This window comes from Schistocerca americana, chromosome X, assembly GCF_021461395.2.
Source record: "Schistocerca americana isolate TAMUIC-IGC-003095 chromosome X, iqSchAmer2.1, whole genome shotgun sequence".
Classification (NCBI taxonomy): Eukaryota; Metazoa; Arthropoda; class Insecta; order Orthoptera; family Acrididae; genus Schistocerca; species Schistocerca americana.
The window spans coordinates 623942941-623957482 of record NC_060130.1 but is presented as its reverse complement, the minus strand read 5'-3'; the positions used below and the strand labels follow the sequence as shown (position 1 = coordinate 623957482).

General features: G+C 43.7%; 1 protein-coding gene across 1 annotated transcript in view; it reads left to right on the top strand.

Annotated features, from left to right (window-relative positions):
• The window catches only part of LOC124556209 (trypsin-1-like), a 149804-nt gene that overhangs the window by 33199 nt on the left and 102063 nt on the right, over positions 1-14542 (top strand). Inside the window, exon 2 of the mRNA XM_047130198.1 lies at positions 8401-8819. Coding sequence (XP_046986154.1) covers positions 8401-8819 — 419 coding nt within the window. The remainder of the gene's footprint in view (positions 1-8400; positions 8820-14542) is intronic.

Genomic DNA, 14542 nt, shown 5'->3' with positions numbered 1-14542 from the left:
AAGCCCGTTTTTTACACGAGCGACTTTCTGATCAAAATCGACTACTCCAAATGCGTCGTGCGCTTTCGTGCCTAAATGTAGATCAGCAGCCAACCACATCGGGAATGTATATATAACGTCAATGATCTATAGACTGTGCTGCGTGTGGAGTTCTAAATTTCCAAGAATCCTTCACACTGCTCTTGCACAAAAACAGAGGACTAAGACGGCATCTGCTAACATCGAAAGTTATCCTATTCTGGCTGATCGCACTAATATTACAGAAATGGATTTTGTGCTTACACATCTTCTTAATCTTCATTGTGTTGTTTTGCTTTATTTTCGTGACGCACTGAAAATATTGCACGAAGTCCTAGTATCTTGTTACTAGCGTTCTCCTACAATAGAGACGAAATATCCGAAAGCAAAAAAGGTATTTACGCTTTTCAAAGAAGATGCACACACTGTATATAAATAAGAACATAAATAAATAAAAGTGTCCCAATGAAAATCATTTCAACAGTCAAGAATTCACATTTATTTGTCGAGAAAAATAAGTTTTCGATGTTCCTTCGCAAAACAACAAGATACAAAGGATAACCTAAAGCAGCACTGTTTACTGCGTTCTAGATATTGTTTGATGCGTTTGCAAGAATATATTTTCCTGAGCAAATATCAGGGGCGCTCAAAAAGTTTCTGTCTGAGGGCGTTGCTGCAACGTATATGCAACGTAGCGCGACTCCTCTGCGGATACATGTGCATCGACACATAGGGAAGGGATTAGTGTGGCATTCGTGTCTTCCCGACCTGCGTGCGGTAAATGGACGCAGAAGTTACGCCGACTCGAGTGAGAGACACTCGTGCACCCACAGTATAGTCATGATCTCTTCTCATGCGATTATCACTCCTTCTGTCCCGTCAAAAGAACCTAGAAGGATCGACTATTCTCGTCGGACGATCATGTGCAGGAGGCAGTTACAGACTTCTTCACGCAGCAGGACACGGTGTTTCGCCAAACGGGTTTCTTCAACCGGGTGCGTCGGTGGGATGATTGTCTCAATGCTCACGGAGATGTTGCCTGATAGGCATACTTTTACTATTGTTTCAGTTCTCAGGAGTGGAAAAAAATTACCAATCTTTGGCTAGAACATCCACAACGTATTTTGCTCTGGTCATTAATGAACTCTATTATCCCTGCTTGTTCCTACATTTTGTTACTATATTTGTTTTTTTTCGTAAAAAGTGTAGCCTCTCATAACCTCACTTTTACAGTTCAGTTGCCAGACTGCACAGCAGACAGCTCTCATAACACACTCAGTTTTCGCACTTACGTGTGAACGAAAGAGACCGCTCGAAACAGAAGAGACTCAGTACAGGAACAAACGCCAGGAGCGCTGCAGTAGACTCACTTGTCTCGAGTTTAGTCAGTTGAGACAAGGAAGTCGATCTTGTGAAAAGGCTCTTTAACGGTTGCAGGCGCAGCAGGAGCGGAGCACTACTACTTTTCCTCAAAGCCGCTGAACTTCTCGTCGTCGGAGTCGCTGTTCGGCGGCGGGTTGCAGAGCTACGTGCAGTACCAGCAGCAGCAGCAGTACAACCTCTTCCACCAGCAGCAGCTCTTCCTGCAGCAGCTGCAGCACCACGGACACTCGCACGTACGTACAGCGGCCAGTAGCCGGCCGAGAAGATGTGGCGAGACTGCACACGCCTCGTCTTTTCCTCCTGTTAACTAATCGTGAGGTGTCTTATTGGTCACCCAAAATATGAGCGGCGTTCAGTAAGTAACTCAACACATTTTTTTCTCGGACAATTTCTGTTGAAAAAATGCGGAATTTGTTGCGTGACATCGCAGAATATTCCCACTTCAGCCCCCTTATAGTGTCACGAAGTTTCAATAGGTGGCGGCGATATGCGCTGGCGTCTGTGACGGAGGTGCGTTCCCAGCAGAGAGTTGTCATTAAGTTCCTCTTGGCGAAAAACCAGAGCATCTCAGATATTCGCAGACACTTGCAGAATGTCTACGGAGACCTGCAAATGAACAAGAGCACGGTGTTTCGTTCGACGAGTCGTCTGACATCATCGCAACAAGGTCGCGCAAACCTGTTCGATCTCTCGCACACAGCTGTGACTCCTACAATGTTGGAACGTGCGGACACTCTCACTCGAGATAATCGACAGATCACAATCAAATACTTCGCTACGCAACTGGACGTCTCTGTTGATAGTGCTGACACACTTGTTCAAACGTATGTGCCCGCTGGGTTCTTCGCCGCCTAGCAGAAGACCATTAAAAGCATCTGTTCGACCCAATGATGGATGTACTTCGCGGGAAGCAGTACGTGGATAATGGAGGACGTTGGCTTTGACGTCGACCAGTACAGTGGTACCATGGGGGCATACAGGCCATCCCAGAAAGGTGGCGTAAGGCCGTCGTATTGAAAGTGTATATGACTTTGTAGCCAGAAGAGTGGGGAATAATATGGTGTATTGGAATCCCGAATAAAACTAACCTGCGATCAGAAAAAATGTGTTGTATTACTTAAGAATAGATTTCATTGTGAGCCTAGCTGTGTTTCACTGTTCGCTGTTTATGGTCTCCCAACTAAAATATGGTTCTTATATGATAATTCACCGTTGCCCTGAAAGTTTTGAAGGTACATCGGACTAACAGAAAATATTTCATTTATTCTTCTGGATTTTTCTTTCCTTTTAATCATTTGCAGAGCACATTTTAATCACATATCGGTAGAAACAATAATTTGGCAGTCAGGCTTTTATTATAGACGACGTGTCTTGAGTACACGATGTGTCTTGAATACACAATTCCGTTGCGTTGGATGGTTGTAGATCTTAGCGTTTAGGCACATGTTTTCTTCCACTAGATAGTGCCCTACAGTAAAAGTCGGTTTAATGTTTAACGTCCCGTTCACGACAATGTCATTATGGAGCTTGAGATTCGGATACAATTAGATGGGTAAAGGAATTCGGTCATTTCATTTCCAAAGGAACCGTCCTGGCGTCTGCTTTAAGCGATTTAGGGATCTGTGGTAGCCGTACAAATATTTGAAACCACTTCTTCCTTTTCTTTTATGTGCATCGAGTAAGAGGAAAATTCTACGTATATCTAGACATCACATTCACAAGGTAAGCAACAAATGGCTGAGAAAACTCTCCCATAGGTGATGTTGTGAGTGAATAAAACGAAATATGTGTTGTGATTAAAAATTCATTTCAGTAGCTATATACTCAGTACCATCATTACTGAATTTTTAATAGAGCACCTACTGATACACCTACGCGCAAATGCAGAATTATACCGATATTATTTCGGAAGTACCAGTGCAGTGAAGTGATGAGACGGAGACGATTTACAAGTGGACTTCAAAAAGTAAGTTACACGTTATTACGGCAGGCCAAGTAACATTTGTCTAATGTTGGAATTCACTTCAAACTGACACAGAGAGATGACACTAGTCACCAAGTCTTTGAAAATAACAATCGGAACGTTTTACTAAGTGTTCAGCTCTTGACGGTAGAAATCCTCTCCCTTCTCACGGAGTCATTCGTGAACCGCTGTGTGAACGTCCTCTTCGTTGGAAAATCTCATCCCCCAGACGATCTTCCTCCGTTGCCTGGACTTGGGATCATTATACGTGGTACAGACAGTAGTCCTGTGGACCAGTTCTGAACACGTTTTCCGAAAACTCTCTTGAGCAGCAAATTCGGAAAGCCACTCACAATGGAAATGCAGATTGACCCAAAAGTTGTTAACATTTGAAAACTCAATATTTCACGAAATAATGTTGGTGGAGAGGTAAAAATGGACTCACTTGCTTGAAATTACATGGGGTTTTATTGAAACCACAAAGTACACAAAATGACCAAAAGATAGTGCTTCATACGATACAAAAGCAATAATTGGCATAACAATTGGTTTTTACCACAGACGATGTTCTTTATAACGAATGGTCGACTTGTGGCCAGTCATTCATCAACAATATCTGTAGTCGAGGCACAATGTTGTGAATAACACTGTACAGCATATAAGTAGGTGTGGCGAGAAACTGCCGTCAGATGCTGTCTCTTAGCATACTCAGTGAGGTCGGACGATCGCGATATTCTTGCGACATCAGAGAAGCCCACAACCATCACAGTGTGCTTGCGACTTCAGTGAACCCTACAACCAATTATAACACTGATTGAGGTCTGGGAACCTGGGAGGCCAAGAATAACGGACATGGCAGCTCAGCACGCGATCCTCACCAAAGGATGTGTGCAAGAGATCTTTCACAAGAGTAGCAATATGTAGAGGAGCGCACCCTGCAAAAAATTCGTACCATCCAGCGGTGTTTATCAGCCAGGCTAGGGATGATCTGACTCCCTCTCTCACTACAACTCATTTTATACACGATTCTCATGCGGCATCACTGACGTGTTGCTGTCCAGCGCCACGTTCTGGACAGTTTTCACACTCGCTTTTGGTTTCCATAAAAGCCCACGTCATCTCAGGAAAGTGTGTCAATTTTTACCTGTATGCCTACATTATTCCGTGTATTAGTGCATTTTCAAATGTTGACGGAATTTTGAATCACCCTGTATTTTGGATCTTGTAGTTACAAAGACCTGACTTCATCGACAGTTTCAGTATAAGGATTGGGATAAGTGATCATGCCGTCATCATAGCGACGATGGATATTGAAGTCAATAGATCCATCAAAAAGGCTAGGAGAGTATTTATGCCGGAAAGAGTAGATAAAAAGCTGTTAACATCTTTCTTAAACAATGAATGGACCTCATTTAGTGTTAATATGATGGACGTAAAGGGATTGGGGGCAGAGCTTAAACCGAGCGTTAATCGCACTTTGGAACAATATGTTTCGAGTAAGTGGATGAAGGACAGAAAAAAACGATAAAACTTTGGCCCTATGTAAAATCACTAAGTGGATCGAAAGCTTCTCTCCAGCCAGTCGTCGACCAGTCTGATATGGCAATAGAAGATGCCAAAGCGAAAGCTGAAGTTTTAAATTTCGTGTTTAATAAATCAATCACACAAGAGGATCGCACAGACTTTCGTAGGAGGACATAAAAACAGGCATTCCTGGCGTTGAAAAACAGGTGACAGATTGAAAACAAGTCGCCTGATCCGGACAGAATCCTGATTCGGGTTTACAGAGAGTACTCTACGGCACTAACCCCTTACTTAGCTTGCACCTATAGCGAATCTCTCGCACAGCGCTATGTCCCAAAAGACTGGAAAATAGCGCAGGTAACTCCTGTATATAAGAAGGATAAAATAACTGACCTGAAAATTACAGATCCAAGGTCGACATGGAAATATCTGGAAGGAGTTTATGTCCAGGAGCAGATATCTAGAGACTGAATAAACAAATGAATAAGAAGAAGAAAAAGATGATGATGATCTTTAACGTAGGTATGTTGCAGGAAAAATGGTTCAAATGGCTCTGAGCACTATGGGACTTAACTTCTAAGGTCATCAGTCCCCTAGAACTTAGAACTACTTAAACCTAACTAACCTAAGGACATCACACATATCCATGCCCGAGGCAGGATTCAAACCTGCGACCGTAGCGGTCACGCGGTTCCAGACTGTAGCGCCTAGAACCGCTCGGCCACCCCGACCGGCTATGTTGCAGAATTATTGAACGTATTCTAAGTTCGAATATAATAAATTTCCTTGAAACAGAAAAGCTTCCGTCCACAAAGCAACATGGAATTAAAAAGCATCGCTCGTGCGAAATTAATCTTGCCCTTTTCTCGCACGGTATCGTGCGAAACATGGATCAAGGACAACAGGCAGTTTCCACATTCCTAGATTTCAGATAAGATAAGCGTTTGACATGGGGCCCCAAAGTAGACTGGTAACGAATGTACGAGGGTACCGAATAGGTACCCAGATGTGTGAGTGGCTTGAAGACTTCTTCAGCGGTAACAATTAGTACGTGACGGCGAGTGTTCGTCAGAAGAAGGGCATCGTCAGGAGTGCTCCAGTAAAGTGTGGCAAGACCGCTTGTAAGTGTGTTGCAGGGAAGGTTGTCCTGAGAAATACCTGTCAAGAAAAAAATTCGATATGTTGCGCCTTTCCTATGTACTTGGAATTGAATTTAGCCCATCAGATCGTTGCGCGCGCAAATCCAAGCAGCCTGCTAGAGACAGTGTCGCCAAACGTGTTCTTCGTCTGATTTCCTCACACAGAACAAACGTGGCTTTTGCTCACCTAGCTTAAATCCAGCACTTTGGAAAAACGCACATTTTAACTGGTTCAAATGGCTCTGAGCACTATGGGACTTAACATCTGTGGTCATCAGTCCCCTAGAACTTAGAACTACTTAAACCTAACTAACCTAAGGACATGACACACATCCATGCCCGAGGCAGGATTCGAACCTGCGACCGTAGCAGTCGCGCGGTTCCGGACTGAGCGCCTAGAACCGCTAGACCACCGCGGCCGGCATTTTAACTGGCAATGAGCATTTGAACAAGAGGTAACTCTTGATCCCATAGCTGTCTGTTCATTACCGCATTTTAGCGCGTGCAAGTGCTTGAATTTGCATCCGTAACGAACTGATTGGCTAACGTCTGTGTTAATTAACACGGAAACGGCACAACGTGTCGAATTTTTTTCTTAAAAATTATTTCTTAGCGCAACCAACGTTGTAGTATCCTTACAAGCTTTTCAGACTGTTTCTGACCACCCTGTATTCAGAAATGATATAGCGCATAGTGTGAGCAACAATCTGCGACTGTTTGCTGAAGATACTGTAGTATACGCGAAAGTATCGTCGTTGAGTGAACGTAGAAGGATGTAGGATGACTTAGAGTTTCTGTTTGGCATGATGAATGGCAGCTTGCCCTAAATGTATAAAAATGTAAGTTAAGGTACATGAGTAGGAAAAGCAATGCTGTAAGGCTCGAATGCAGTATTAGTGGAGTGCTGCTTAACACAGTTACGTCGATTAAATATCCAAGAGTAACGACGCAAAGCGACATAAAAAGTAACGAGCACGTCGAGCAATTCAGACGCGTGCTACTAGATTTGTTACCGGTAGGTTCGATCAACACGCGACTGTTATGGAGATTCTTCGTGAACTGAAGTGGGAATCCGTGGAGGGAAGACCTCGTTGCTTTCGCGAAACGCTATTGAGAAGATTTAGAGAACAAGCGTTTGCAGCTGACTGCGCAACGATTCTACAGTTGACAGCGTAGATTTCGCGCAAAGACCGCGAGAACAAGAGAAATTAGTACTCATGTGGAGGCGTGTAGATAGCCTTTTTCCCCTCGCTCCATAAGCGATTGGAACAGGAAGGGAAATTACTAGTGTTGGTACATGGTACCCTCTGCCATATACCATATCGTGGCAGGTGGAGTATGTATGTAGATGCAAATGTAGATGTTTGCAGATGTAGTTGTTGTGTTACATGTCGATGGCATTCCGACCCGCTCAGAATCGCGCAATTCTGTGCGGCCTTGGCCAAATTCACCATGGCTGGACGCGATACTGAGTTTGGTCCTTCCACCACCAAAATTTCACGGTTGATCTGTGTGCAGTTTACACGTTTTTCCCAAAAGAACTGTACTGTTCTGTGCGCTTCAACTTTGGAGTACATTTCCAGTCACTGTCCTGCTTCACTCGCACTGTCATTCACTTGTTTTTTGTACCACAGTAAAACCTCATCTGCAGGAAACTTGGATGATATATTCTCTTCTCATAATGCACTACTCTTGTTGCGCAATGGCTTTAGGGTGCGCCCACATGTGAAGCTTAGTTTTTGAAGTCCCTTCATGTATCCAGAATGCGATTTTTAATCTGCAGTGGAGTGTGCGCTGATATGAAACTTCCTGGCAGATTAAAACTGTGTGCCGGACCGAGACTCGAACTCGGGACGTTTGCCTTTAGCGGGCAAGTGCTCTCCGACTGAGCTATCCTAGCACGACTCACTACCCGTCCTCACAGCTTCAATTCTGCCAGTACCTCGTCTCCTACCTTCCAAACTTCACAGAAGCTCTACTCCGAACCTCTTCGCAGAAGAGCTTCTGTGAAGTTTGGAAGGTAGGAGACGAAGTACTGGCAGAATTGAGGCTGTGAGGACGGGTAGTGAGTCGTGCTAGGCTGGCTCAGTCAGAGAGCACTTGCCCGCGAAAGGCAAAGGTCCTGAGTTCGTCCCTTCATGTGTGTTTACATCGCTCGTACCTTTTCGAGTGGGTTACTGTCACAATGTTGACATAACTGCATCCACGAAAATGTTTTAGAACAGTGTGTATTATTCTCTCTAGAGCATGTGCAGTGCACACCCGATTCACTGCCTCTTTCCAGTTGTACACACTCTTCTCAGCTGTGGACGGTAGTGGGTATGGAGGTCCCAAGCGACAGCAGCCAGCCTAATATGTGTTTCGTATTACCAGGTGACACACAAACCTCAGTCTGAAGGAGAAACGCAGGCCACCGCTCCATCCACGGAGAAACCTCCAAACTGGTTGGATGTCATCAAGCCCACAACCGTGAAGCCGACGGCGGCTCCGACCACCCAGAAGCCACCTCACTGGTTGGTTGCCGTCAAGCCTACCACTCCAAAGCCGACGACGCAGAAACCTCCACCTCAAACGCAGCAACCCCCACCACAAACGCAGCAGCCTCCACCTCAAACTCAGCAGCCTCCACCTCAAACACAGCAACCTCCACCTCAAACGCAGCAGCCTCCACCTCAAACACAGCGTCCTCCCAGCCAGTGGGTCTTTGGCGTTAAGCAACCAACTACGCAGAAACCTGTGAAGCCTCACCGGCCGCCGACAGCGACTAAACCTAAGCTGAAAGAGCCAGACAGGTACTGTACTATGCAATGCTATTCTTTGTAATTACTGGGAAACCTTCCTCCTGGGAGTTTGATGTAGGATGGGTGCACAGCCTTACTGTAGATAGTTGAATAACAAACGGGACAGATGGGCTCCAAAGACAGTATGATCCTAGTGGTGTGAAGATGGTAAGTAAAGTTGATACAGTCTCGTACATAATTTATCGTGCACATAACCAGATGTAGCAGCATTATAAACATATTATAACTTTAAGGTTAAAAACTTTATGTGGATACTTAAAAGGAACTTACATAACGTGATGTCTTAGGCGTAACTTATAGCAATAAGTAAGTGGTATAAAAACTCATCTCTTACAGTAACTTTAAGACATAAGTTTGTTAATATACAAAAACTTCAAAGAAACATAGAGAATTACTGTGGAGGTTGTATCACGATATTGTACCAGTAGCCTCATAAGACGAAGTGCACAAGTCATTTAAGAAACATGTAACAATTAACTCCTATCTTATGTAAAAATAATATGAACCTAATACAAGGAACATGTGTAGTGTTGGGTGGGTGTGGTGCATGTATGAAATAGTAAAGTAAGAGAAACAGATAAAATTGTCAAAGCAAAATAGGTAAAAACAGAGGCTCTGTAAACCCTATGTTTGGAATATGTCATGTAAGGAAGGTGATGTGAATGCATAAAATATTAAGGTTAAAAAAAGCAGCAAGATTGCTTAAAAATAAGGTAACTGACGAAGTTTAACACTGTCAAGATATAATGACAAGGTACACTCATATCAGAATTGTACTGAGGAGGCTACACGATGACGGGGTTATACGACATTCCTGAAACAAAATATGGTATTTCCTTCTCTTAGAAATATCTATTCCTTTAAAATATGGATAGGTATTTGCATTTATTTTGTAGAAAGGGCGATCAAGAAGTTGCTGTTTGAAGGTTGTGCAGTCCAGAATAGGTATGCCAATCAGGCAAAATCGCCATCAGTACTGAGACAATCATCCCTCCGACACACCAGGTTGAAAATATCCATTTCGTAAAGCACCATGTCTTGCTGCGTAAAGAAGTCCGTAACTGTTTGGTGCACATCCTCGTCTGACAGGAATCGTCGGCCATTCAAGGCCTTTTGTAAGGGACCAAAGTTGTAGTAATCGCATAGGAAGAGATCAGGGCTATAGGGTATGTGCACTAGTGTCTCCCACTTGAGTAGGCGTAACTTCTGCATTACGACATTTGCGATTGGGGATGTTCTTTATCATGAAGCAGCAGCACCCTCTGCCACAATTTTCTCCGACGTTATGGACGCTGTAATTTCTCGAGGGTTGCCCAGTACCGTTCCCAGTGATGAAGATACCAGATTCCTTTAAATCAGTGAGCAATGGTAATCGCTAATCAAAGAACAGGGTAAGCATCATCTTTCCAGCAGATGGCTGGCTCTTGAACTTCTTGGAACGAGGGAACGATGGTTGACACCACTGCATTATCGACGTTTTCGACTCCAGTTCCCAGTGGCAGCACCAGATTTTGTTGCCTGCAACAGTTCACTCAAGGAACGTGTTTCCATCTACACTGAAACGCATCAGGTGCTTCAGGCAAACAGCCATTCAGTTTGCTTTTTGTTCAGCATTCAACGTCCGGGGTATCCACTGTCTGCTGACCTCATGGTAGCCTAACTCCTGCGGGATAATGTGTTGCACAGGACTGAAAAAAACTTTTGATAGCACACAGATGGTTATGCGCTGGTCCGCATTAATCGCATCGTCAACCGCCCATTTGCTTTTGTCTGTAATGGATGAGGCTGGCCTCACGTATTGACCAGCGTCTTGTGTCGAATCGAAACCAGCACAGAATTTGGCGCACCATTCCACAACAGTGGTTCTCGACAGACATGCTGCCCCATAGATGTTCTTCTTTCTTCAATGGATGTCTTCAGGTGTTTGTCTTTTGGCAGCCAAAAAAGAATAACAGCACGTTGGTCCTGTTTGGATGCATTTGGTAATAACGTCGCCATAGTTCACGTTTCCAAATTTACCGCAAGCGCATTGGAAAGACTCAAATGCAACACTAATCTCTTGCCTACAAGTTGGTGCTTATATACTCACATCGGAGTTGCTCTACGTTGCTTACACACTGCAACAAAGCCCTCAGACGGGAATTTTTTAGTGCTCTTTATAGTAAACTTACATCTTAAGGCGCCTAGCTTCTCTGTAACACTTACTTATTGCTGTAACATGCGCTTATCACGGTTTTATTATTTTTATTGTCTGTCAGTTCCTTCAAAATCACTATATATATATATATATATATATATATATATATATATATATATATATATATATATTACCTTTAAGTAACAGTGTATTTAAACAGTTTTCTTTTTGAAGTTGTCTTTATAGGTTCCATCTGTCACATGTGTTATCCAACTATGAAAGGGACCACACGAACTTGAGGAAATGTTGCTTTCATGGTTTTCGTTTGTTTTTTATTTTATTCGAATACTTTACGAGTTGGACGCCTTTTATACTTGCTGATGTTGAGAGAAACGACTGTGTTGATGCCTACATGCATACTTGCATCTGAGATTTGTAAGTACCGCTCACCCAAAGTTTCTGGAACTTTGTATTCAACATATGCTTCTTTCTGACAGCTGCTGTATATATTGGTATATAGTATGATTACAGATGCTCGAAGATCAGTAATACTCGAAAATGAAAGCGTAGTAAATACAAAACAAAGTAATTTTTGAGAGTCGCAAGTGGAAACGACTATGTATAAAGCTTCCCAGAAATAACACTTCATAAAATTTTCTCTGGTTGTGGCCACTCACACCTAGCTTCCAGGAGTATCGTTGGTTAAAAGTCCGTATTCTAAATACAGCATATCCTTGTGTCAATAAAGTCAGTGATTGTAGACACAACGTAAGTCCGTTTCTCAGCGTTTTACTGGAGATCGAAAAAACTATACATTTCTACAAAGCTAAGATAAAATTCTACCGCATTTTTGTATACACAGCTAATACACAAAAACACTCTGATGAGATCAACTCCGAAATTTGCTTTCAACTGGAGTTTCGAAGAATAAAAATAGGAAAAATTGTATGTTTTTGTTGATCTAAATGAATAACAGTTGTGTGAAAAAAAAAATGTAATTCTTAGAAAAGAAGAATTTCTAAACAAGTGACGTTTTTTCGACATCTTTTAGGAAAAAACTTGACACAAATAAAACATCGTACAAAGTAACATATAAAAAATTTTCTACTAAAAACTAAGTACCACCCGAAAAGTCCATGAAGGCCCAACGGGACCGACCGGCCGCCGTATCATCCACAGACCACAGGCGTCACTGGGTGCGGATATGGAGGGGCATGTGGTCAGCACACCGCTCTCCCGGCCGTATGTCAGTTTACGAGACAGGAGCCGCTACTTTTCAATCAAGTAGCTCTTCAGTTTGCCTTACAAGGGCTGACAAGTGAGTGCACCCCGCTTGCCAACAGCGCTCGGCAGACCGGATGGTCACCCATCCAAGTGCTAGCCCGGCCCGACAGCGCTTAACTTCAGTGACCTGACGGGAGCCGGTGTTACCACTGCGGCAAAGCCGTTGGCAAAAATTTTCTAGTGTGAGATAAATAATACAAAATGATTTTCTAATTGTTAATTCAGTTGATTCCTCATTGGTGGTCCGCATCGAAGCTAGAATGATTCCCCTATTCGTGTTTGCTCTGCTTAAGGATGGGTCAGAAACAGTATGGAAAGCTTGTAATTACGTTACAGGGTAGGTTGTGCTGAGAAATACCTGTTGCGAAAAAAATTCGATACTTTTCGACGTTTCCGAGTTATTTAGAATTTAAGTTAGCCAATCAGGTCTTAGCGCGCTCAAAGTCAAACAGCCTGTCACAGAGAGTGTTCGCAATGTGTTCATCGTTTCGTTTCACATGTTCAGATATGTGTGAAATCCTAAGGGACCAAACTGCTGAGGTCATCGATCCCTAGTTCAAAATGGTTCAAATGGCTCTGAGCACTATAGGACTTAACATCTGTGGTCATCAGTCCCCTAGAACTTAGAATTACTTAAACCTGACTAACCTAAGGACATCACACACATCCATGCCCGAGGCAGGATTCGAACCTGCGACCGGAGCGGTCACGCGGATCCAGACTGAAGCGCCTAGACCGTACTGCCAAACCGGCCGGCTCGATCCCTAGTCTTACACAATACTTCAACTAACTTAAAATAAATTATGCTACGAACAACACAGCCACCCATGCCCGAGGGAGGTCTCGAACCTCCGGCGGGAGGGGCTGCGCAGTCCGTGACATAGTGCCTTAAACCGCAAGGCCACTCCGCGCGGCGTCGTTTCGTTGCCTTAAACCAAACAAACGTAGCTTTGTTCACCTAGCTTAAATTTATTACTTTTGAAAAATGCACATTTTAACTGATAATGAATATTTGAACAAGTGGTAACTCCTGCACCCACATATGTCTGTGCAGTACCGCATTTTAGCGCTTGCAAGTACTTGAAATTGGCACGCGGAGCGACCTGATCGGCTAAAATCAGTGCTCTTTAAATCGGAAACGGCACAACGTAACGATTTTTTTTTTGCTAACAATTATTTCTCAGCACGACCTCTCATGCAACATTCTTATAAGCTTTTCAGACTGTTTCTGATGGCTCTATATACCTCTCTTGCCATGTCACATGGTCAATGCCACCAGGCGGTAATAACTTTCGGGGAGGGCAGTGGTTATAATGTTTTGGTTGATATCTTACGTCTGACCCTTCTAATTACACGCTATCCCACACTGAGGCGACAAAAGTCGTGGGATACCTCCTAATATCGTGTCGGACTTCCTTGTGCTCGGCGTACTGCACCAACTCGACGTGGAATAGACTCAACAAGTCGTTGAAGTCCCCTGCAGAAATAGCCATGCTGCCTCTACAGCCGTCCATAACTGTGAAAGTGTTACTGATGCAGGATTCTGTGAACGAACTTGACTCTCGAGTATGTCCCATTTATGTTCAGTAGGTGGCCAAATCATTCGCTCAGACTCTACAGAATGCTTTTCAAACCAGTCGCAAACAACTGAGGCCCCGCATGTCGCATTGTCATCTATAAAAATTACATCGTTGTTTGGGAACATGAAGTCGATGAATGGTTGTAAATGGTCTCCAAGTAGCCGAAAGTAAACATTTTCAGTCAATGATCGGTTCAGCTTGATCAGAGGTCCCAGTCTGTTCCATGTAAACACAACCCCCACCATTATGGAACCACCATCAGCTTGGACAGGGTCTTGTTGAGAAGTTGAATCCATGGCTTCGTGGGGTCTTCGCCACACTCGAATCCCAAAATCAGCTCTTACCAAATGAAATCGGGACTATTTGACCAGGTCATGGTTCTCCAGTCATCTAGAGTCCAACTGATATGGTCACGAGCCAAGAAGAGGCACTGCAGGCGATGACGTGCCGTTAGAAAACGCTCTCGCGTCGGTCGTCTGCTGCTATAGTCCATTAAGGCGCGATTTTGCCACACGGTCTTAACTGATACGTTGGTCGTACGTCCCACATTGATTTCTGAGTTTATTTCACGCATTCTGCTTATCCATTAGCACTAACAACTCTACGCAAACGCCGCTGCTCCCGGTAGTTAAGTGAAGGCCGCGTTATCCGTGATGGGAGATAAAGCCTGAAATTTGGGATTCTCGGCACAATCTTGACACTGTGGATTTCGG